Consider the following 25,011-nt stretch of genomic DNA (forward strand, 5'->3'; position numbering starts at 1 on the left):
GACTTCCTTCCAGGTCCAGTCCCTTCATCTGTGACTTGTGGCTGCCACTGCAAACGACCCCACAGCTTATGAGGCTTCAGTAAGATGACAGGTGTGAAGTGGACTCAGGTGCTGATGTATAATCGCCCGCTTAATGAAGGCCAAGTATCGTTGTTATTGAAAGGAGGCCTCCTTTGCAATCTTGCAGCTCCCACTCTTGAAATGCAGACTTAAGCGAAACCATTATGGGCTATAACTACCCTTGCTTCATACTGGCAACTCCAAGTGCTAGAGTAGCACTTGGCCAGACACCTCGGATTTGCATTTGGACTTGCTCTTTGTTGTGCTCTGTGTTCCTTGGGCAATAGATCTCCACCTGGTCCTGGGCTGCCATGTACTCTGGTCCCTCCTTCGGACTGAATGTTCCTGGATGCTGTAGCCTTTGGGCATCCAAAGAGTCTGAGATGCTGTGTGTGAGCGAACCACCTGGGATGGCCGGTCTGAGCCCCCCTCTCTTGGCTCGCTTAGTGTTCCTGTGCTCTTAGAGCACCTTTTCCAGGCCTCCCCATAGGTGCTCATGAGGTGTTTGTCCAGATCTGACCACCAAGGACAAAGCAGGCTTCTCTTCATTCCTGTAGTCATTGGAGTTTTACCTCTATACCCCCTTCTCTGAAATTCTGTAGTTGGGATAATTTCTCAGGCCCCTGTGCAACTGTTAATAGTCTTTTCAGTTCACTGTAGCTCACCCACACAGGCCTCTCTCTAGGGACTTCTCAGTATGGAGCAGGGTAGTCTCAGAGACCACCAGCCATCAAGAGTGGACCCTGTCTCTCAGTCCCCAAGGGCCCTGCCAGCTTGTGATCTTTGAACATCCATCTCCTCACAGGAGCAACTTTACTACCTGCCTTTGTGGATATGGGGTGGTCCTCATTCCAACCCTACTTAGGGATCTCAGCCCTGGGATGGCTCCAAAGCACAACCCCTTCACCATCTCTCCAAGAAGCACACTGAATTCTCCTGGAACGGGACCTCCAGGAGGCACCAGGTTTAATACCTAGCTTCATAGTTTAAGCTTTCACTCTGCAATTCTAACTTAAACACAGAAAATTCTTTTCTTTGGCCACTTTTTCTAATGACACCAGGGAAACCAGTGCCAAGTTGCGAAGTAGCAATGAGCAATCTTGTTTGGACTTGCATCTACAAGAAAATTTAACCTAGTTAGAGAGACATCAGTTAGGAAATAGATCATGCTGTACATTTCCTGATCTGCTGCCCCACCCCACACTCCTCTCTGGTGACACTGAGGGTATATATTGGGGCTGGGCTGAGTGCGTGCATTCACATCAAGGGCCAACATGAAGACAGGTACAGTCTTTGTCCTAGTGGCTTTCATCATCTTGGGATTGGAGATGGCCTTTGCTCAGAGACGTCCTCATGGAGGTAAGGATGCTGAGGGGGTCCTACCTGAGAGCAGAGGAGGCTCAGAGCCCAGCTTCTTCCCTGGGATGGTGTGGCACAGAAGCAGGCTGCAGAGTGGAGATTGGGCATTGATCAGACCCACTTTCTTTAACCGTCAGGAGTGATCACTCTGCATTTCCCATTCTTCTTCTTTTTTTAATCCTCACCTGAAGATATGCTTATTGATTTGAGAGAGGGAGAGAGAAAGAGAGGGAGAGACAAAGAGAGAGAGAGAAGAGAGAGAACATCGATTGGGTGCCTACCATACATGCCCTGAGAGGGGATTGAACCTGCAAACTTTCAGTATATGGGGCAATGTTCTAACCCAGTGGTCGGCAAACTCATTAGTCAACAGAGCCAAATATCAATAGTACATCGATTGAAATTTCTTTTGGAGCCAAATTTTTTAAACTTTAACTTCTTCTAACACCACTCCTTCAAAATAGACTCACCCAGGCCATGGCATTTTGTGGAAGAGCCACACTCAAGGGACCAAAGAGCCCCATGTGGCTCTTGAGCCACAGTTTGCTGACCACTGCTCTAACCAACTGATTCACACCAGCCAGGGCCCCATTCTTCTTATCAGATCAGGTTGGGCTTTATTAAAAGTTGGGGTTCTCTCTAGATGTGCCTTGGGAATAGGGCTCTAACAGAGAGTAGCCCCGGATGAACATGGTGTATGGATGAGGTGGGATGATGGATGTCTGGGATCAGAGATTTTTCTAATATCATCTAAGGTGGAAAGAAGAGGCTATGACAGAGCAGGATTCTTGCCTGTGGGACCAGGCAGCCTTTGCAGCAGGGAGAACATTCTCCTAAGGGCTTGACTATGAAAATGGGCGCTTTGGTTTGAGAGTGGGGCTGCCGAGGCTGAGGGAGGGGCTCGGGAGTACAAAGGAAGAATGGAAGAGGTGGGAGTTCTGCCAGCAGTGAGCCCATCAACCTCTAACAGCAGTTTTTATACCTGGTTAGTGACTACCCCATACTCCACAAACACCATTGTATGTTTCAGGGGGGAACAGACCTGGACTCTGCCCCAAGGTGCCCAAAGAAACCGTTGGGATTTGTGTTGAAAAGTGCTCAGGAGATAACTCATGTCCCAAGGGAATGAAATGCTGCAGCAATGGATGTGGCCATGAATGCCTACCTGCTATCCATGTGGTGAGTCTAAATCAATCAAGAGCTGACAAGGGTGTTAACTACTCCCCAGTGGACATTCCTGGGGCTGATGGATGTTCATGTGTCCAGTGCACACAAGAATCTGGGTAACTCCAAGAGAAAGAGGCTGGAAGTGAATGGCAGAAGGACACCTGGCTCCATTATCTAAGACCCTCTCCTCGGAGAGAAGCCCTATCCCTGTCTTTGTCCCTGAGGGAACTCTCAGTTGAGACAAGTAACCATGGTCCTAGATTCACAGGTCATTATTTACCCAGGGTGTGCCACCCTCCTTTCCCTTTCCCACCAAGGGGGCCTTAACTCTTCCTAGAAAATGGTCAATTATGGAGTATCTCCTGTGTCAGTCAGGCATTGTGCTGAAGTTGAAGTAAAAAGATAAACACAGCTAGCTCAGGGACAGAACTATGTAAGTAATTACAACCCAGGGTGACCACAGTTTTGTACAAATTTCTACTAAGATCTGTGGAAGCACATGGAAGAGTTCATTGTTTTTGCCTGGGTGGGTGGATCAGTGGGGGTCGGGAAGGTTGTCAGAGAGTAGAAAACATTTAAGGAAGAGCTTAAAGGAGGCATAAAGTTTGCCACAGTGAGGAAGGGCAGTACAGATGATGGGGAAATGTGGGCCCTACACTGGAGATAAGAAAGTGATTGAGATTGTGCTCTGTAGAAGTTCATCTCAGTAGAGGATCATCCAAGCCAGGGTTCGGAAAGGAATGAGCTGTTTGGTAGACTGCAGGGTGTTTCTGAGCAGAGGAAATGTCATGACCAAATATATATTTTAAAAGGATGATGTTGACGACTTTGTTGATGAAAATGGAGAAGATGTATGGGGGGTGTAATCGAGCCTGGAGACCAGACCCAGAAGATTTCTCATGAATCCAATGCTTGGCATAACATTTTCCACACACCATTCCCTGGCAAGTATCTATCCCTTGGCTTGCAGCCCCAGAAGATAAAAATCTAAAGTGATGGAGTGACCGATTATAAAGAGCTTGTGTCCAAAATAAATCTTATCTGTGGCATTATTGAGATTGTGTCATCATTTCCCTTTAGACATTCTTCCTATTGGACCCTCTGTGGATGAACAGAACAGATTGTGTGCCCTGTACCAAGTCCATGAATACAATGTATTCAGCAGAGTTGAGAGGCAAGCGCCAGCTGGTTTCTTTCCTCTTTCCATGCTCATGTCCCTAAACAGGGCAAAGGGCATGACAATGTTTTCTCAAGCGTTCTGTGAATATGATTTTGATCAAGAAAAAAATGATCTTCTAGCACATAGCAGGCCTATCGTAGCAGCCTTCATTAGGGAAAGACTCAGAAGGAGTAGGAGCAGAAGCACCTGTGGAGATACCCTTTTCCAAGGCAATACACTGGTAAGTAGCAGGACTGGATGCCTACCACTAGGAGAATTAAGTAATTTGTTCAAAGTCATATGTATGAGGGTCTTAACTATACTCCCATGCAACCTAAGATGAGCCATGCCAAACCTAAATCCTTTTCACAGTCTCTTTTATGCCACTTCCACTGTGATGATAAACAGGCCTCCCACCCTTCTAGCCCAGTATGTTGGACTTCTCTTATGCACTGCTTCAAATACTCTTCCCCTTACATTCCTATTGTGATCATTGCTACAGTTTATCTCAGTCATCTCTCAGCTTAGCATAAAATAACTGGTGAGCCTTGCCTTGAACTTGTACTGTAGTACACCACACCTCTAACTTTTGCCTTGGGGCTTCTTTGACTACAATAAGAGATTCCTGCAGGAGCCATCACATACTGATGATTGCTCAACTCAGAAGCACTGGAGAATTCATGCTTGATGGGGCAACATTTGGCAATAGAAGTCAAAGACTTACAGATATGTGGTTACCCCTTCCATTCCTGGGGTGGGGTTTGGGGAACCTATCCTGATACCATTCTGAAAGGCTTCTCAAAAAGTCCTGAGGATTGGGGAATCATCACCCATGCAATAGCCAACTCAATAGCAAATATTTGTATTGATTCTATTTTCTTCCATGTTCATTCCTGAATAATTCACTCACATACTAACCTTAACTGAGGCTCTGCTTTATGAGAATTCCAACTAAAACATCAGTGACTAGATGTCAATTCCTGATCTCTGAGCAAATGGTTAAATATCCCAAATACATATACATCCATTACATACATATACACACATCCCAATGTAATAATAGTAAGCATAATAAAATCTAAATTCAAACAAATAATAAATATTTCTCCCCAAAGAAGCCCAAAGTCGTCAGAGAATTAGTTCTTCCAGAACATGCTCCCAACTTTCATTGCTAAACGGAAGTGCTTTATTCTCAGGATAAAACATGTACATTCAGGTGACTTCAAGGTTCCCCCCCAAGAGCCATGGGTGAGAATTGGCTTTCTATTTTCATAACTCAAAGGTTCTTCCCAGTCTACCCAAATGTAAACGCCAAGGCTTCACCTCTTGGGGTACTGAAAACTGTTCACAGCTTCAAAAATGGCTCTTTTCGAGTAAACTGACGATTCTCAGGGAAAAGGGGAGTGGGGGGTGCGGGAAGAGACTGAACATAAACTGTGCACCTATGGATGAGGACAGTGGGGGGGAGGGATGGGGGAAAAGGCAGAGTGTGGGGTGGGAACCTGGTGGAGGGGAGCAATGGAGGGGGGGGGACGAGGAACATTTGTAATAATATGAACAATAAAGATTTATTTTTCAAAAATGGCTCTTTTCTTTTCTAGCATTTTCCTTTTAAGTTTTCAGGAAACCTTGGGGGTGTCCAATCTCAACCAGGTCACCCTTAGGCGTGTTTGAACTCCTGAATTCCTTGTATGGTGAGATGTCTCAAAATCCACAGCGGGGGTTCCCAACCAGCCGCAAGGAATACTGGGGAACATAACCTTATTCAGGGCGGGTTTGTGCCTGGGAAAAAGTCAGGGGCTGAGGTAAGACGTAAGTAGAGGAATGTACTGAGTAGAGCTAGCGGTTTCCGCCACTGCCATCCATCATGGCCCCTCCCTCTCCAACTCTAGCCCGAATCTGAAACTCTGGGCCTCAACAGGCATGTCATTCCTGCTCAGAAGCAAATTTCTTAAATATGGCAGGTATGTATTTACAGAGCACGTCTCAGGATCTGTTCCCCAGAGTCTTGGAACCCTAACGCTTCGGGTTCGGCTCTAAAGAAGGCGTTTCCGGAAGTGGAGCGCAGAGCCCAGGATGCCCCGGAAGTATTTCCCGCACGCGCTCTACGCAGGAAACATGGCGACCGTGCAAGTGGCCGGCTCCCCTTTGGGCGGGCCGCCGCGAGAGGCGCCGCGGGAGCCGCCCCGGGAGCAGGGCGCCGGGTTCCGCCGCCTGTCGGCCCGGCTGCGCGCCCTGCGCCCGGACGACAGCAGCGCCTCCCGCACGGAGATCCACCTGCTGCTGGACCAGCTCATCTCCGAGAACTACAGCGCGGGCGGCGGCGTGGCCCCCGAGGTAGGCGGGTGCGGGCGGGGAGGACCCGGGAGCCCGCCGGCCCGGCCCCCCACCCCCTCCGGGAGTGCGCTGACCCCGCCCGGAGCTCCCGGCTGCCCGTCCGGGCTTTCCTTACCCCCCACCCCGCCCCTCCCACTTCGCACGCCTGCATTCCAGGCGGGTTTGCCCCCGCCCAGCCGGCTCATTCATTGCCTTTCCTGGAAGACCCGGCATGCTTGCCGCACTCGCATCTTTCAAAGCCCGCCCGGGTGACTTCTGCTCTGACACCAGCGCAGGTGTCATCTCTGGTTTCACCTTCCCGGCCACCCGCTCCACTCCCTGCATGCAGAATGCTTTGTACATAAAACCCACCGCTCCACTCCCTGCATGCAGAATGCTTTGTACATAAAACCCACCGCTCCACTCCCTGCATGCAGAATGCTTTGTATATAAAACCCACCGCTGCTCTTGATTGAGTGCATAGCGCAGGGACCACGTATGTCCGGTGCTTTTCCGTGTACGGCTCCAGGAACTTTAGAGCGTGGGTATTGTTAAGTCTGTTTTACTGATAGAAACACAGGCTCATAAAGGTCCACTGTCGTGGACCTCAAAGGGAGGGTGGGGATAAAAGGGAGAGATCAACCAAAGGACTTATGTGCACACATACGAGCCTAACCACTGGTCAAGGACAATAGGGAGGTGGGGGGGGGGGGATTGGAATGGGGGATTGAGGACAAATATGTGATACCTTAATCAATAAAGAAATTAATTTAAAAAAATAAAATTTTCAAAAAAGATCCAATGTCATATTGCTGGCAAAGCTGAGCTAGAACTGGAACCTAAGTCTGACACCAAGGCCCTGCCTTTTTCTGTTCCTTCATGCTAGCCCTGCCCCTCTCTGCCACCCCGGAGAAGCACTTTGAGGAATGTTAGTCACACACATCAGGCCTTGGGGACTATTGACTGAATTCCCTGAACACCTGACCCAGGCACACTGGTGCTCACAGGCACCTCGGACTTGACAGTCCCTAACAGTGAGGCCACATGCCATGCCCCATACACTAACACAGGCTCAGTCTGCCAACTTACACAGGTACAGACCGGTTCTTCCCCTTTCCTTCCTTCCAGAGCCTCTCTAGCCTGGTTCTTTACACTCTGTCTCCTGACAGTTCTCTGTCCGACCCTCCCCCCCCCCCCCCCCCCCCCCCCCCCCCCCCCCCCCGCCCCCCATACCAAATGCCAATGCCGACGGCCCTCAGGCCAGGGGACTCCTCTTTCTTGGACTCTTCCACTTGCCTCCGCTAACTTATCGCCTGCCTCCAGCCCAGCCATCTACAGCCCACTCTGCTTTGCTGACAAGAGTGATCTTTTCTTTAGTGGAAGACAATCGGACTGGAGAAGTAAAACTTTTGATTTGGGAAGATCTTCAATATGTATTAGTAAATGCTCAAAGCAAATTACAGAACCGTTCATACCGTGTGAGACCAATATAGGGTGGGGAGATTTATTTGTTTGTTTATTTATTTATTTATTTTAAGACTTAAAAAATTACATATTTTATTGATTTTTCACATAGAAGAAGGGAGAGAGATAGAGAGCTAGAAAGATCGATGAGAGAGATACATCGACCAACTGCCTCCTGCACCCCCCCCCCACCGGGGATGTGCCCGCAACCAATGTACATGCCCTTGACCAGAATCGAACCTGGGACCTTTTGGTCTGCAAGCCGATGCTCTATCCACTGAGCCAAACTGGTTTCGGCAATGGGGTGGGGAGATTGAAAAGTGTATGTACATTTTATAGATACAAAGAGTTCACAACAAAATAAGAGTTTGTGTTACCAGGGAGCAGAGTGGAATTAAGGGAGTAGTTGGGGACTTTTGTTTTATTTGTATGATTTGATATTTTTGTCCCAAAAATATATACCTTTCCTGTTTCCTGTTCTCTAACTCCTCTTCCTGTGCCCTGTGTGCAGTCATTTCCAACTTACTGTTCCTCAAGCACCTAGTGGTATTTCACTCCAACTATTGTTTCCAAGTCTTTGCACTGCATTCCCTTTGCTTCCCATGTCTCTCAAGCCTTGTCTGTGTACAGATTTTACTCATCCTTCAAATCATTCCACATTCTGCTTAAAACCCACTTCCACAAGTCCTCCCTACTTACCATTATCCCAGAGTTTGTACTTAATTCTTCCAGCTCTTACGTCACTTTAAGGATGTGTATTTCATCTCCCTCATTAGATTGTGAGCTTTTTAAGGCTCAGAAATATGTTTGTTTATATTTGGAACACAAAGACCTGGCACAGAGTAGGTGTTCAGGGCCCTTTTATTCAATAAACATCAATGAATAAATGGTGCAATTTTGGTTTTTTAGAATTCCCTAGTTTTTTTGTGTGTGTTTTTTTTTTAAACTTTTTTTTTTTAAATATATTTTATTGATTTTGTACAGAGAGGAAGAGAAAGGGATAGAGAGTCAGAAACATCGATGAGAGAGAGTCATCGATCAGCTGCCTCTTGCACACCCCCTACTGGGGATATGCCCGCAGCCAAGGTACATGCCCTTGACCGGAATCGAACCCGGGACCTTTCAGTCCCCAAGCCGACGCTCTATCCATTGAGCCAAACCGGTCCCGGCTAGAATTCCCTAGTTTTACATTAAATTCATACAAGCGTCATTTCTGATTTTCCCAGCGGCAATGGAAATCTGGTTTGCGGCCCAACTGGCATGGCTCCGAGGTTGAGCATCAACCTATGAATCAGAAGGTCACAGTCTGATTCCTGGTCAGGGCATATGCCCAGGTTGTAAGCTCGATCCCCATTGAGGGGGAGGAGGGGTGCAGGAGGCAGCCCAATGATTCTCTCTCATCATTGAAGTTTCTCTCTGTTTTCCTCTCCTTTTCTCTTTGAAGTGTATAAAAATACTTTTAAAAAGGAAAATCTGGTTTGCTATTTCTTGGCATTTTTTACTTCAGTGTGTGCTTTTATATTATAGAAGCCGTTCTTTGGTTATTAATTATACTGCCTCTACTTATGTAGAGACTCTGGAGTCTTCCTGACAGAAACCATATTGATTATTTCCAGCACATCCTATTTTTGTGCTGTCGTTTCCTACTTTTTGCCTCAATTTTGACTGTAAACCGTTCACTTTCATTTTGCCTTTTGCAGAGCGGGTTCTTCACATGGCTCTCTCACCTTTTATTGTCTTTTTTTTTTTTTTTGGTTTTGTTTTTGGTAGGATGTCAGCACTCTTCTTGTCCAAGCTTGCCGACTGGTGCCTCTTAATCAGAATCATCTTGTCAGCAAAGTGTCTCAGCTTACCCACCATTTACTTAACACATTACAGGTAATCATTCAGGAAATTTAGAATTCAGATTGTGCTCTGAGAATAAGTAAGTACCTTTGAAACACTACAGCTGTGGTAAGTATGATAGGCTGGTTTTCTGAGATGTTAAAGAGAAAGGAAATGCCTGCTAAGAATGATGTTAAAGCAAATATAACTGATTTTTAAAAAATATATATTTTATTGATTTTGTGTCCAGGAGACCTCCTTGGTATTTGGCTGGGGAGACGTAGGTGATATGAAAGCCTCTCTGCGGCAGTTTGGTCAGGGAATGGTATGACCGTAAGTGGCTTAAATCGGGAGTTTCAACCTTGACTGCCCATTAGAACCACCTGGAGGGCTTAAGCTCCCTAGGTCACCGGTCGCCAACCTTCCAAACTTCACGGACCACCAGTGGTCCATGGGCCACCGGTTGGCGATTGCTGCGTAGATGATTGATTACAATGTGAAGTTTCTCGACCTCAGCACTATTGCTTTTGGATTGGGTAATTCTGTGCTGTGCGTTATAGGATGTTTAGCAGAATCCTTGGCCTCTACCCACTAGATACATGTAGCATCCCTCCAGTTGTGACAGATGATAAATGTATACAAACATTGCCAAATGTTCCCTGGTGGACAAAATTGACTCTGGTAGAGAACCACTGTCAGGTTAATTAGGATTTACCCTCAGGTCTCATGTAGAAGGGGGTGGGCACCCAAACAAAATCTAAAAAGATGGTGGTAAGTTACCAACAGTGTCTGCAGCATGTGACTTCATAAATGGAGTAAGGCTGTTTTCAAGTTTAGAATTTTTCAGATTGATGTGATAGCTTCTGAATGTTGACTGTTCTTAGGTATATCATCTTTGTCACATTGGCAGTTGGAATCATTTCTAATCACCTATGGCAGTGGTCGGCAAACTGCGGCTCGAGAGCCACATGCAGCTCTTTGGCCCCTTGAGTGTGGCTCTTTCACAAAATACCATGTGCGGGCACACACGTACAGTGCGAATGAAACTTCGTGGCCCACGTGCAGAAGTTGGTTTTCGGTTCTCAAAAGAAATTTCAATCGTTGTACTGTTGATATTCGGCTCTGCTGACTAATGAGTTTGCTGACCACTGACTTATGACATCTACAGCCCTTAGCATTTAATGATAGTTTATCTCAGTTGTCTGTGAGTTGGTATTTGGATTAGCCTGCTTTTCCCCAACAAGATTATAAACTGGAGGACAGGGATTTGCCATCTCTTCCTGTTGTATTCACCACATTATGGTGGAGACCTTGTAGCTATTTAGTAAACGTTTATTCACAATGTTTTGTTGAGCTTTTACTAACTATGTATAAGGCAATTTAGTTGAATTAAGAAATTTCAATGGATTGAGCCTTACATATCTGTATATTCACAGCTGCCAATGTCTGGTTAGTTCCAGGAAAAGTTACAAGGACTTTGCCAGATTCTACTTTGAGTAGAGGGAGTATAGGGGAAGTAGTAAACAAGACTCTAAGGTAGAGAAGGCCCAGTCTTGATCAAACTTTCAGGGCCTATAGAGCTGTTCTTTCTGACACAAAAAAAGATGGACACACCACACTCTCTCTCTTGCACAGCTTAATTCAGATGATCATATATGTCTGAAAAGGATTTAAAAATTTTTTGAAGTAGATCATACATATTTTTTTCTCTATCTATAGGTGATAGTTGATGAGCGAAACCTGGATTTTCTGTTGGCGTATACAATTTCCGCAATTCAACAGTGCAGTTCCTGGACACACGTGAAAATTCTCCAAGCCCTGGCAGCTCTGGTTTACGGCAATGGCTCACGATGTCAAAAGGTAATTTAAACTGTGTTCTGTTTGTTTTGTTTTTAATATATTTTATTGATTTTTTTACGGGGAGGAAAGGAGAGGGATAGAGAGCTAGAAACATCAATGAGAGGGAAACATTGACCAGCTACCTCCTGCACATCCCACACCGGGGAGGTGCCCGCAACCAATGTACAATACATGCCCTTGACCGGAATCGAACCTGGGACCTTTCAGTCTACAGACCGACGCTCTATCCACTGAGCCAAACCGGTTTGGCTCTGTTTGGTTTTTAATCTTTGTTTTTTGAAGGATTATGAGCACAGGTTCTGAACCAATAGGCTTTTTTTATGTTTCTGTCCTGCCATTAATTAGATGTTTCTTAGCAACCCTTACTTGACCACTCTGAGGCTCATTTCCTCTTGTGTAAAATAGTTCCTCAGGGCTGAAATGAGACCAAGCATGTAAAGTGCTTGGCACTTGGTAAATGTTAACCATTATTATTTATTACCATTATGCAGCCAAGACTAAATACTTTGGCAACTACCTAGGCTGGGGGTGATGATCCTTACTGATGTCTTTGGGCATATCTTTGTGTCCCCATCTAAAAGATATCTAGCCCTAGCTGGTTTGGCTCAGTGGATAGAGTGTTGGCCTGTGGACTGAAAGGTCCCAGATTTGATTCTGGTCAAGGGCACATGCCAGTGTTTCGGGCTTGGTCCCCAGTGTGGGGCGTATAGGAGGCAGCTGATCGATGATTCTCTGTCATCATTGATGTTTCTTTCTCTCTCTTCCTCTCCTTTCTTCTCTGAAATAAAAAGAAATATTTTTAAATAAATAAAAGATTCTCCTCACTTGGTATTTACCTGCTCTTTAATTTAAAAAATGAAATCTGTCTAAAGAGAAATATTTTCAGAAGCTGTTCTTTGACCAACACCGGCTGTCATTTTGTTTCAGTATCTCCCAGACTTACTAGGCCAGAGTGGACTCTTGATGAAGTTGAGTGACGTGGCTCAGTCTGACCCTGAAGTGAGGAGAGCTGCAGTGCATTGTATGGCAAACTTGTGTCTCAGGTACGTGGGTCCCATCAGACTTCCCAGTTGTAATAATATAGGGCCTCTCGTGGGCTCCTTGTAGGTGGGTCAGTCTGTCTGAAGCCAGAGCCAACTCAGAAAATCAACATACTTTGCATTTTCCATGCTCTTTGCTAATAATATATTGCTTATTTTTAATTTTCATGTTGGTTGTAAAGAAAGCTTGTAAAATAATGAAAGAAAATAGATTAGGACCTTATTCCTAAAATATAGTAAAAGTGATATATATGCAATATGTCAAATTTTTGTTTTCTACTGATATAAATTCTAATCTTAGTGTTTTAGAAGGATCTATTCATGTGAATTTAAGCTTTGGGGAAATTTGTCTGTCAAGACAAATTTCTTCTAAGAAAGTGGAACCGCCGAAGCCGGTTTGGCTCAGTGGTAGAGCATCGGTCTGCGGACTGAAAGGTCCCAGGTTCGATTCCGGTCAAGGGCATGTACGTTGGTTGTGGGCACATCCCCGGTGGGGGGTGTGCAAAAGGCAGCTGGTCCATGTTTCTCTCTCATCGACATTTCTAGCTCTCTATCTCTCTCCCTTCCTCTCTGTAAAAAATCAATAAAATATATATTTTTTTTAAAAAGAAAGTGGAACCAATCCCAGCTGCCCAATTCTAGACTCCAGGAGTAGAAAGCGAGCAGCACAAGCTTGAACTGACCGGGATATTTGGTCTCTGCATTGCAGTGTTGTCCAGGGCCTAGGAAGGCATGGTCAGCTGTGCAATTCTGACTTGACAGGATCTATCGCCATGATTTCCCTTGCAGAATTAAATGTGATTTCTCTCTCCATACTTCTTCCACTACAAGCTTCTGTAACTCTTCCCTATGGAGACCATTCTTCCTTCTTCCAGTTCATTTCAGTCTTCTTCCAGAACACAGTTTTATTGGAGAGTACATTCCAACCCCGTCGTTCTGTTATTGCGACTTTTAATTCTTATTCTTTGGCGAGAGCCGTTTGGAAGGAGACTGACTCGCTTTCTCTGTGTGTTTCAGTGTGCCAGGACAGCTGTACTTGGAGGAGCCCTACCAGAATATCTGCTTCCAAGCTTTCTTGACCATTTTACAGTCTCCAAAATCACCTGAGATGGATGATATCACGTTTTGCATGGTAGGTGGGACTATCTCTAATCTTGTGAATGTAACAGAGGAGACTAGAAGCAGCAGTGGAGCCAAAGCCGTCACCAAAGATTTGATTTGGTTGCTACTACTATGTTAGTTTTGTCTGGAGATCCAGGCATAAGTGGAATGTTGATAACCTAAAGACTGAAATCATATCAGGTTTAAATTACAAGAAACTGTTTTTGTTTGTTTTGTTTTGCTGTTGTTTTTGTTTTGCAATTCTAGGTTTTTAAAGAACACTATTTTCCCCCCTCCTGACTATAGAGCAATATAGTTTCAGCCTAGTGACTTTTTTATTTGTTTTTATTTACTTATTTTTAATTTAATTCTCACCTGAGGTTATGTTTGTTGATTTATTTATTTTATAGAGGGGCAAAACGGGGGGTGGGGAGGAGTTAGCTTTTTATATAATCATTGTCATAATGGATGGAATTGAAGTTTTTTCAATGTTTCCACTATTTCAAAAAGACTACAGTTTACATTCTTTCCATGTGAGGAGCATTTCTTAAGGATAGAATTCTGGAAATGAGATTACTCGTCAAAAAATGAATCTTGATCAGAATTGCTCTCCAGAAACCTGCTCCCACATTCATTTCTTTGACTGTGGGAGCTGCTGAGGTTGTTGTATTATAGATTCCCAGCTTCTTATCTTTGCCACTTTTCATTCCTATCACGTTCTTCCCACTGAATGTCTCTTTTTGTTTTGTTTTTTTTTACCATTTGTACATGCTGATTTGTAAACATGTATGATAAGACCACTCTTATTCAATAAAAACACTCTGTTCTGGAAATAACTAGTAGTTCATCAGATGTCTTCCCTCTTCATGGGGTATTTTTGTGTTTCTTCCCCTCCCCTGCCCCCCCCCCCCCCCCAAAGATTTTTTCATCATCTAAAGACACTTTCTCTTCCATCTTAAGTGGTGCTAGAAAGTTGGTCCCTGGGCAACCAAATTCCATTTACCTTTTAACTTGGTCTCCTCCCGCTCCCCCCAGCTGTTACAGAATGCATTAAAAGGCATACAGTCTCTCCTAAATGGTGGGAAAATGAAATTGACACAGACTGAGGAACTCGGAGCTCTCCTCGCTGTGCTCAAGGTAAGGCACTGTCTAACCCACATCCTCATTCTGATTAATATCTTCTCCATTCAAACCCCAGGCATAAGGACCGTCACTCCAAGGCTAGTTTTAGCGTATTATGTTTTAAGAGAGAAGAATAAAGTGTTCATATTCAATAAACCTTGCTTTATTCAGTACATGTCTCAAAATTCTAAAATTTTATCTATCTTCACTTAGGGACTATGTATGATCTGGAAATAATTTAATTTTAGATGATCTTGAAACTGTATTTGAAAGAAGAACCAGGTCTTCTCCTTGCCTCTTGCCCCTCCCTATAATAGATAGGCCAATCAAGATATGTGTTAGGACCTAGCTGGTTTGGCTCAGTGGATAGAGTGTCGGTCTGCTATCTGAAGGGTCCCAGGTTCAATTCCAGTCAAGGGCACATGCCCCAGTTGCAAACTAGATCCCCAGTAGGGGGCGTGCAGGAGGCAGCCAATCAATGATTCTCATCATCGATGTTTCTGTCTCTCGCCCTTCCTCTCTGAAATCAATAAAAAAATGTTAAAGAAAAAAAGGTGTGTGTCAGTAAGTTGCCAGGACATCCTTTGGTTTCTGAACCTGCCAGTCAGTGGGAAAGTCAGGTCAGCCTCTCTGGGGATCCAGCTGTCATCAGTACCATCAGAAAATAGTAAGAAGCTTTATGCTAGCCTCAGATAAAGCCAGGTGTGATAACAGCTTTATCATGACTAAAATGTTAATGTTTTCCCTGTACCATCTCCCCTACTCCTAAACAGATAGGCAGACAGATATCTACATGTGGACATGGATAAGCTAAATTAAAATTTTATATTTAGGTAAAATAATTACATGAACCTGGATAAATTTTATGATTTAATAAATAAAATAATAAGTAAATGAATAAACTAAAGTCAGTTCTAATCTGATCAAATCAGATCTTGCTGGATGTAATTAAACTCTTCATTAAGTCTTATAAGCTATCTTCTGTCCCATTTTTTATTTCCTTAATAAGCTTCTAAACATTAATTTGTTATCTTTGTGATCCAGAACATAATAATTCTGGTTCTTTATGTTTTTTGTGTGTGCTTTCTTAATCGTCATCATTAGAAATCCATGTTTCATGGACTCCCCGGAATAAACATAGAGATGCCCACGGTATTATACCCCACTCCACTTCCTCAGTACGATGGACGACCACCGGTCAAATTGCAACTCCCAGAATCCAGTGCTTCTCGACCAACCATGGTACATTTATGTCTATTTAGATTTAAGTTGCGGATTGTTTTTATTGCTTGTTATGTATTTTCTATTAGTTGCATCGCTATTGTGCCAAAGGCTCACTTTGAATTTGATCCAGTTTAGGGATTTTAAAATAATAAATTTAAATTCAACACACTGCTGAAATACCACTTAGAACATCTTATACTTCTAAGATATCTAGTCAGTATAACAGCAATAAAAATGAGCATTCACTTTACAACCAAAGCCCAGCATCCTCATCCCTCAAATGCTCAAGAGTCAGCAAACTATTTTTGTGAAAGGCTTACTGGTATGTATTTGCAACTGCCAATTCTGATGCCCTAGTGTCATGGTCGGCAAACTGAGGCTCTTTGGCCCCTTGAGTGTGGCTCTTTCACAAAATACCACAGCCTGGGCGAGTCTGTTTTGAAGAAGTGGCGTTAGAAGAAGTTTAAGTTTAAAAAATTTGGCTCTCAGAAGAAATTTCAATCGTTGTGCTATTGATATTAGGCTCTGTTGACTAATGAGTTTGCCGAACACTGTCCTAGTCCAAAAGCAGCCACTATCTTAATGAATGAGTGTGGGTGTATTCCAATATGTAAAACTTTATTTATTGAAACGGGCTGTGTGTGCCAGGCTGGATTTGGCCTTCGGACTGTAATTTTCCCTCTCTAGACCGTTAGAACTCAATTACCAGTCAGCAGGTGGGTTAATACTTCCCAGGCAAGATCTTTTAATGTGTCTATAACTGGTTTTGAAGTGTGTGATGGTGCATCATCATGAAGCAAAATTACTTGCCGTGTCTTCTGGCCCATTCTGGTAGTTTTATGATCAAAGCGTGGTCCAAATTGATTATTTGTTGTCAGTAGTGATCAGTATTAATGGTTTCACCTGGTTTTAGAAGCTCATAATATCATACCTTCCTGATCCCAAATGCAGAGCATTGTCTTCTTTCCAAAGCGATTTGGCCTTGCAGTCAATGTTGATGGTTGACCTGAATCAACCCATGATTTTGTGCGTTTGGGATTCTCAAAATAAATCTACTTTTCACGGCCAGTCACAATTGGATGCAAACAAAAACAAAAACACACCTTTCTTTTGTGCTGTTGAAGCAACATTTTACTGATGACTTTTTGGTTTTCCATTTATCTTTCGTTCAGTTGATGTGGCACCCATTTTCCTTCCTTTAAAATATTTCCCATTGCTTGTAAACTATCGGAAATTGTTTGCTGAGCAATGTTTAATCCATCTGCAAGTTGTTTTTGAGTTTGACATGCATCTTCACCCAATAATGTTTGTAATTGTTGGTCTTCAAACTTTTTCGGTTTACCTGGACATTCTTTGTCTTTCACATCAAAATCATCACTTTTAAAGTGTTTAAACCAGCGTTCACAGGTATCTTGAGATGGAGCATGTTCACCATCAGCTTCCCAAAGTATCTGCTAATTTTCAGCCCCACTTTTCTTCAAAATAAAGTACTAAATTAAAACTTCCTGAAAATGCTCTTTTTTTGGCATGAAATTCCACATTTTTAAGTGTAAAAATATCTATGATGTTAACACCTTCAGAAAATTTGACATATGAAGCTTTGAAGCTTGTTGTCAATACAACAAAATAGCATGCATATCAAATTGCATCTATATCAACATATGTGTAACTCCATCTATTGAAAGAAATCCGCATTATTAGCTGATACACACAGTAGACTGTTTTTAGGAGTTTGAAGGGAAAGGCGAAGATGGATAAATAAACAGCTACAATGCAATCTTGGGGTTTCTTTCACCAGCATATTCACAGAGACTTTGGGAACACATTCAGGGCATCCAAACAAATTGAGGAATCAAAGACTTCTTAAAAGATGTGGCTAAACTGAGACTCCAGAATGAGTATTAGAATAGAAAAGGAACATTGTTATTTTGAAGGAACAAAAGATGCAAAAAATATAGAAAATGAGGGTGCATATAGCCATTGTTAACCAGTAGGTGTAGACTAGAGTGTCAGATGTGCAGAAGGGGAGGGGTCCAACAAGTATGTAGCAGAGGCCAAATCGTAAGAGTTTTGTATAGTATGCTAAGGAATTTGGACTTTTATCATATAGTGGGTAGAGATTTCAAAGAATCTTATAGAGCAGAGGGAGAAAAGATTTGCATTTTAGAAAAGTAACTGGTAGCAAGTAAAAGGTTATGAATCTGGAGCCACATTAGTAATCTAAGATAGGAGTGATAAGGACCTTCTTCCCCAAGGTCATGGATTTTGAGAATGCAGAAGAGTACAAATTCTCAAGATTTTTAGATGTCAAAAAGCAGTAGGAGAAAAGTAACTGGCTTTTACTTAATATCTACACCTACAAAGCCCTAATGCTCTAAAACATGCATGTACTTAATGGGTTAATGTCTCTCCTACACATCTAGAGTGGTATTAACGATGTGTCTTGTGTGAGAGAACTGAGAAAATGGTCACTCGTCGTTTTCTATAGAGCTCGATTCTCTTGCAGAATCCCAGTTGAGAAGGCTGAATGCTTTCACAACTGTGCCAGGTAGGTGCGTTAGGCTTACACTTAAATGATGAAGGTCAGGCTCACAGAGGCTAAGTGATTTGCCCAGGACCAGAGCTGGAATATACCTGGTAACCCAGGCCACAAGTTTTGCTGTCCCACATTTTTCATACCTTGCTTCTTATAATCCCACTAGAGGCCCGATGCACAAAGATTCGTGCAAGTATGGGCCTTCCTTCCCCTGACTGCTGGCACTGCCTTTGCTCTGGCCCAGAGCCGCCTTCCAGCCTTCCCACGCTGCCCAGAGGCCCAGGGAACATCCCCACCCTGCTCCCCAGCCACATGGTGCCTGCGTATGCAGATTAACCTGTCATCTTGGTTGGCTTAGTTTGCATACTCACTCCTGATTGTCTGATGGGCGTGGCAAAGGTGCAGTCAATTTGCATCTTTTCCTTTTATTAATGTAGACAGGGTATGTGTAAGCACTATTAAGTGTCACTTTTTTTTACTTCTTTCAACTACATGTTGGGGGCATATTTGGTAATTAATAAATGGGAAAGGACCAGTGACTCAGAAACTGTTTTGAAATCACTATAATATATATATGTATGTGTATATGTATATGTATATATATGTGTGTGTGTGTTTTTTTTCATTTGCTCTTATCATCAGAATAGAAAGAAAAAATCAAAAACAAAACCAAAGAAAATCCAGCAAGAAGAGGAAGAGGAGGAGGAAGGGTCCAGTGGTGAAAGAGAAGCAGCCGCAGTGACTGGCTTGGGCAGAGCGAACGTGCATGAAGGGAACGCCCGGTCTCCCTCCTCCTCGGCTGTCCAGAGTTCGCGATTAGATGGAAGCGGAGCGGCAGGAAAAGATGGAGTCTCCTCACCCTTCAGTTCTTCCAGCTGGAAAAGGATCAGCAGTAGTGAGTCAGACTATTCTGATGCTGAAGGAGGCATGCAGAGTAAGATGAGGTAGTAGTATTTTGTTATATTTTTATATTCTAAATTGCATGTAAGTTTTTTATAACTTTTCTTAAAACACTGACTGCTGCATGTGATTCAACTTAAATATTCTAATTTATGTGGGACTTTGCATTTCTCTGCACTTTGCCCATTCTCTTGATTTGCCTTTTGCATGAGGTTTCTCTGCCTGAAACATTCTTTCTTTCACTTTTTTGTTTTACTTTTTGTCTTGTTAACCTTTACTCAGCAGTCATGTCCTCTGAGAAGCTTTTTCTGAGCTTCCCCGCCCCCATTCTGGCTTAGGTACCTCTGCTATATGACCTTTTTACTTATCTGTACCTTAGTGCCAACAAATGTGTTGTAGTTATCTCTTCAGCTCTATCTGTGCCATTAATCAGCCATCTGTCAGTGGCAGGGGGCTGGTTTATGTCTGCCAACCTCAGCACAATGTCTGGCACAGCCACGAGGATGCTCAGGACAGGGTCATTGGATGAATGGACGCTCTTCAGTTTCCTAACATCAAAATGCTGCCCTTTTGCTCTCTATCTAGTTGTGTGTTTTTTAATTGTCAATTTTATCAATACATTATATAAACAAATTGCTTTAACATGTTTTCATTGTATTTTGAAAAATACTTTTTTAATATCGTATTAGCATCTTTAGGACTTAGAATGTTGAATTTCTCAATGTATCATTTGAGTTGGCTGAAATAAATTTTATTTCATGCTTATACTTTTAAGAATATTAAAAGGCTTTTTTTTTCTTTCCTTTTTTCTCTTGGTTATTCAAGGTCTTACCAAGCCAAAGTTCGCCAAGGAGCATTAGCTTGTTTTCTTTCTACTATAAAATCAATAGAAAAAAAAGTTCTCTATGGCTACTGGTCAGCCTTTGTCTCTGACACCCCTGAGCTTGGAAGCCCACAATCTGTCTCCTTGATGACTCTTACATTGAAAGATCCTTCCCCAAAGGTGAGAGCTTTTAGATTCTCGGTGTTATGCTAGGAAGGAAAACTTTACAAGTCTCCGTTGTTTTCTCTGCCCTGTCCAATCTTACATGAACACAGCTCTTACCAATACCAACCGAGGTGTGGGGTGCAAGGGCCCAGCTCATGGCTACTTTCAGGACCTGGTAGCTAACCCCATTGCCTTTATTCCAATTAAAATTATCCTAAACATTTTGAAAATGAAAAACGTATATAGGAAGAAGGGGATCTGGCTAACTGATGTGAGTCATCCTGAAATTTCAGACGCGTGCCTGCGCTCTGCAAGCGTTGTCTGCCATCTTGGAAGGCTCCAAGCAGTTTCTCTCTGTGGCTGAAGATACCAGCGACCACCGGAGGGCTTTTACGCCCTTCTCTGTCATGATCGCTTCCAGCATCAGAGAGCTGCACAGGTGTCTTTTGTTGGCGTTGGTGGCCGAGTCATCCTCACAGACCCTCACTCAGATCATTAAGGTACATGTGCCAACTTATCTGTTCCAATTTTGTATAGTGTTTTGCAATGCTTAAAAGTAACTTGACTTAAGAATATAACTAAGGGGTCATTTTATTTGAAGATATCCTATTTGTACCTACTTGTTTGATATTACCTACCACCCCTGTATGCCCAAATAAAGGATTTACTAAAAAAAGCAACCACTCATTTATTTATTTTTATTTATTTATTTATTTATTTATTTTTAATATATTTTTTATTGATTTTGTACAGAGAGGAAGGGAGAGAGATAGAGAGTTAGAAACATCGATGGGAGTCATCGATCAGCTGCCTCTTGCACACCCCCTACTGGGGATGTGCCTGCAACAAAGGTACATGCCCTTGACTGGAATCGAACCCGGAACCTTTCAGTCCCCAAGCTGACGTTCTATCCACTGGGCCAAACCGGTTTCGGCCACTCATTTATTTTTAGTTTTAAGTTGTACCAATGAGAAAACAAGTGCTCTCTCTCCCTCCCTCCCCCCAATCCCCCAAGACAGAAAAGAAAATGAGTGATTTTCAAATAAATGTGAAGACTTCTTTTTAAATTAAATGCTGTAAAATTTTGCTTTTATGTTATGGTTAATCAGGTCTGTTGAGCAGTTATTCTTGTGCTTTGCAGTGCCTTGCAAATTTAGTATCAAATTCGCCTTATAACCGTCTGAAGCTCAGCCTGCTGACCAAAGTCTGGAACCAAATAAAGCCTTATGTCCGCCACAAAGGTTGGTGGTAGTTTAAAATTATTTGCTTCTTCATATCAGTCAAATCTACATTATTAGTTTAAAAATATTCACAGCAATTGTATAGCTGTAAGATATCGCCACTTACACCCCCCAAGTTTTTAGGAGAATCCAATGGCTAGAACTCCACTTTTGACCTCTGCAGTCCCACTGATTGAAGTGAGCTGGAAAACTGATTGTGAAGTTGAATGCCTCTTTGCTACTGCAGTGCAGTAACCAGGGATCCCTTTAGACTGAGCCAAGCGCATTTTATTACATAAAATGTAATAGTTTATACCCCTTAGTCATAAGTAGAGGATGGGTGGACAGACATCATCTTTTTAAAAAGAAAAACTGGAATATAAAACCTAACTTCTTTAACTTTATTTCCTCTGAAGATCAGTTAAAATTCCAGAACCTCAAATCCCCACTAACTACAGTCTTCTTTCTTGGCATTTCCTGACTTCTTCCACATATAATGTGCAGGGGGAGGCAAGACTAGGGTTACAGTTGTGAGTACGTGAAACATCTTCTTGTATTATTTATTAATTAATTATTGTAGTATTTTCCATATGAACAACTGTAAATTATGTTTACAGTACATACACTGGTGTATGTACTGTAAACACTTGCTGTTAAAACATTTGTTTTTCTTTTGTTTGCAAGCTTTATGATCTGACCACATTCTGAAAAGTTGAGTTTTGTATTCAAAATTACAGAACATGATGGAGGTGTGGATTTTTTGTGACAATTTTCCACCTAAGAAATTTGTATTTTGATTCCATATTCATATTCCATAATATTATCTACTATCTTATCCGCATTTTAATTTCCCCATGTGTCCCCAAAAGTCTTTTATAGCTTTAAAAAAAAAAAACAAACAGCTCAGTGCTCGCTTCGGCAGCACACATACTAAAATTGGAATGCAAATATGACATGCAAATTTGTAAAAAAAAAAACAAAAACAAAAAACACCACCTATGTTCATTCAAGGTTTATGTATTACATTTAGTTTTTATGTCACTTTAGCCTTTTTAAATCTAGAATAGCCCCCAACCCTTTTTTTTTTTTCTTTAATGATACTGAGTTTAGGAAAAGTCCAAGCCAATGGACTATCGAATATCTCACATTCTGAGTTTATTTGATAGTTTCTTCATAGCGTTAACTTACATTTCTGTCCCCTGTATTTCCTATAAGCTAGTAAATAGGTCTGGTTCAGTTAGCTCCAGATTAAACAAGGAGACCATAATTCTTCGCTGCTTGCAGGGATAACTATGGTCCTTCTAACAGCTGTTCCCATGGTGATGGACTCTTACTGTTTCCTCCGACAGATGTTAACGTTCGTGTGTCAAGTCTCACGCTCTTGGGAGCCATAGTGTCCACTCACGCACCTTTACCCGAAGTTCAGCTGCTTCTGCAGCAGCCCTGTTCCTCCGGACTCAGCAACAGCGACTCAGCCACTCCTCACCTCAGCCCCCCTGACTGGTGGAAGAAAGCCCCCTCAGGACCCTTTGTGGAAGAAGCACCCGTTAGCTCTCCACCGGGGTCCTCAGAGCCCTGCTGGCTCGTTCGGCTTTGCGTCTCCACTGTTGTGCTGCCCAAGGAGGACTCCTGTTCGGGCAGCGATGCTGGCTGCGCGGCGGGAAGCACCTACATGCCGTCCCCCATGCGGCTGGAGGCCTTACAGGTAGGACGTCGTTTCCTCGTCTCAGAAGCGGAAGTTAATTCTTCTTCCCTCAGAGGGTGTGGGGAGGAGGGAGCCGCATGGCCGCCGTGTCAGTGGGAGCTGTAGTGGAGATGTGAGTGCCTTGTTTATGGCTGCTTGTTGGTTAAGGTTGTTGTGGCTTTCATTGTAAAATGTCAGGTTCATTCATTTTCATTGCAGGCCATTTTAGTCAGGTATTATATGACAGATAGATGTATATAGTAATTCTGAAAGAAATTATGTAGTTAATCTTTTTTAAAAATATATTTTTATTGTTTTCAAAGAGGAAGGGAGAGGGAGAGATAGAAGCATCATGATGAGAGAGAATCATAGATGGGCTGCCTCCTACACACCCCCTACTGGGGATCAAGCCCACAACCTGGGCATGTGCCCTTGACTGGAATCTAACCTGGGACCCTTCAGTCCACAGGCTGACACTCTGTCCACTGAGCCAAATTAGCTGAGTAGTTAATCTTTTATCTTCTATCTGCTTAGAGACAACAAAATACAATTGCTCCCTGAAAGGAAGAAAACAACTCTAGATTAAAGTATTTGCTTTTTCTGTACTCAAGTATGATCTAAGACAGGTTTGGTCCTGGGGTCTTTATCTGCTTAATATCAAACATGTTCATTAATCTCTTTAACCTTTAACTTTTTTAGCCTTAGTTTCTTCAGCTGAAATGTTAAATTAAGACCTACCTCAAAAAGTTATACCCAGGCTTACTTAAATGCAATGATATTGATAACCTTAATGAAACATATTTTGTAAATTATAAAGCACTATAAAATTATAAGATGTAGTTCATTGATTTTAGCCATAAAATAAAGATTATGGTTGTTCTGCATTTCATTCAACATCATATTTCAACACTTTGTTAAGTGTGAGTGGCTTCTGAAATATTGAAATACTTTTCTAGTCGAAACCGGTTTGTCTCAGTGGTAGAGCGTCGGTCTGTGGACTGAAAGGTCCCAGGTTCAATTCTGACCAAGGGCATGTACATTGGTTGCGGGCACTTTCCCAGTACGGGGTGTGCAAGAGGCAGCTGATCGATGTTTCTCTCTCATCGACGTTTCTAGTTCTCTATCTCTCTCCCTTCCTCTCTGTAAAAAATCAATAAAATATATTTTAAAAAAGAAGAAAAAAAAAATACTTTTCTGGGTATTGCAGCCCTGCGTTCAGGGCTTGGAGCTCATGCTCTGTTCTCTCTGCAGGTGTTGGCTCATCTGGCAAAGGGCTACTTCTCAGTGGCTCAGGGCTACTTGATGGAGCTTGGAGAGGTGATTTGCAAGTGCATGGGGGAAGCAGATCCTTCTATCCAGCTTCATGGAGCAAAGGTGATTTTCATTAGAAGCCACATGCTCTTTTTCTTCTTCTCCTTTTCCATTCGTCCTTCTGTTGCATGTTCATCAGAGGTTTCTTCAAGAGGTTTCTGGTAGGAAAGTCATCCATCCCTCTATTTTCAGCTCACTGTATAAACCCAAAGAATTGATTTGGGAAGAAATTAACAGTACAGTATATAGTTGGTGATTTGGCCTTGGGAAGAATGCCTCTGACCTAGAAGTTACATAGAAAAGAAAGAAAATCAGTTGGAAATTATTTTTCCCCCTGATTGGAGGTAATCTTCACATGGAAGTTATCTTTTACCTCCACAGTTCTAATATTTTGCTTTGATAACCTATTTCTTTTATCTTCATAGCTGCTGGAAGAACTGGGTACAGGCTTAATACAACAATACAAACCAGATTCCACCCTAGCGCCTGAACAGAGAGTGCCCGTCACCATGGTAAGTAGATGTCCATTCATAGATTCCTCTTCTCTTAGTGCTGCAGTCAGTTTATTTTTTAGGTTCAATTATAAAGTGCAGTGGGTGTTTCTTCCGATGTCAAAACTTATGGCTTATTATCTAGGATAATGAGATAGTAGGATAAATGGGTTTTATTTGCATTT

At 42.7% G+C, this 25,011-nt stretch overlaps 1 protein-coding gene across 3 annotated transcripts in view; it reads left to right on the forward strand.

The window, feature by feature from the left end:
- Positions 1–5,829: 5,829 nt before the first annotated feature.
- HEATR6 (HEAT repeat containing 6) overlaps positions 5,830–25,011 on the forward strand; it is a 29,427-nt gene continuing 10,245 nt past the window's right edge. For 2 of the 3 annotated variants that reach the window (XM_084863394.1, XM_084863393.1), the window contains exons 1-14: positions 5,830–6,082; positions 9,296–9,403; positions 11,069–11,209; positions 12,137–12,252; positions 13,267–13,381; positions 14,386–14,487; positions 15,577–15,714; positions 18,875–19,176; positions 19,958–20,135; positions 20,414–20,620; positions 21,262–21,361; positions 22,690–23,045; positions 24,276–24,398; positions 24,761–24,847. In XM_084863394.1, coding sequence (XP_084719520.1) covers positions 5,864–6,082; positions 9,296–9,403; positions 11,069–11,209; positions 12,137–12,252; positions 13,267–13,381; positions 14,386–14,487; positions 15,577–15,714; positions 18,875–19,176; positions 19,958–20,135; positions 20,414–20,620; positions 21,262–21,361; positions 22,690–23,045; positions 24,276–24,398; positions 24,761–24,847 — 2,292 coding nt within the window. In that variant the 5' untranslated portion in view covers positions 5,830–5,863. Of the gene's footprint in view, positions 6,083–9,295; positions 9,404–11,068; positions 11,210–12,136; positions 12,253–13,266; positions 13,382–14,385; positions 14,488–15,576; positions 15,721–18,874; positions 19,177–19,957; positions 20,136–20,413; positions 20,621–21,261; positions 21,362–22,689; positions 23,046–24,275; positions 24,399–24,760; positions 24,848–25,011 lie in introns of all 3 variants that reach the window. The other variant, XM_084863395.1, reaches the window with a different exon arrangement.

Source organism: Pipistrellus hanaki (assembly GCF_964339955.1).
Source record: "Pipistrellus hanaki genome assembly, chromosome: 16".
In the NCBI taxonomy this organism is placed as follows: Eukaryota; Metazoa; Chordata; class Mammalia; order Chiroptera; family Vespertilionidae; genus Pipistrellus; species Pipistrellus hanaki.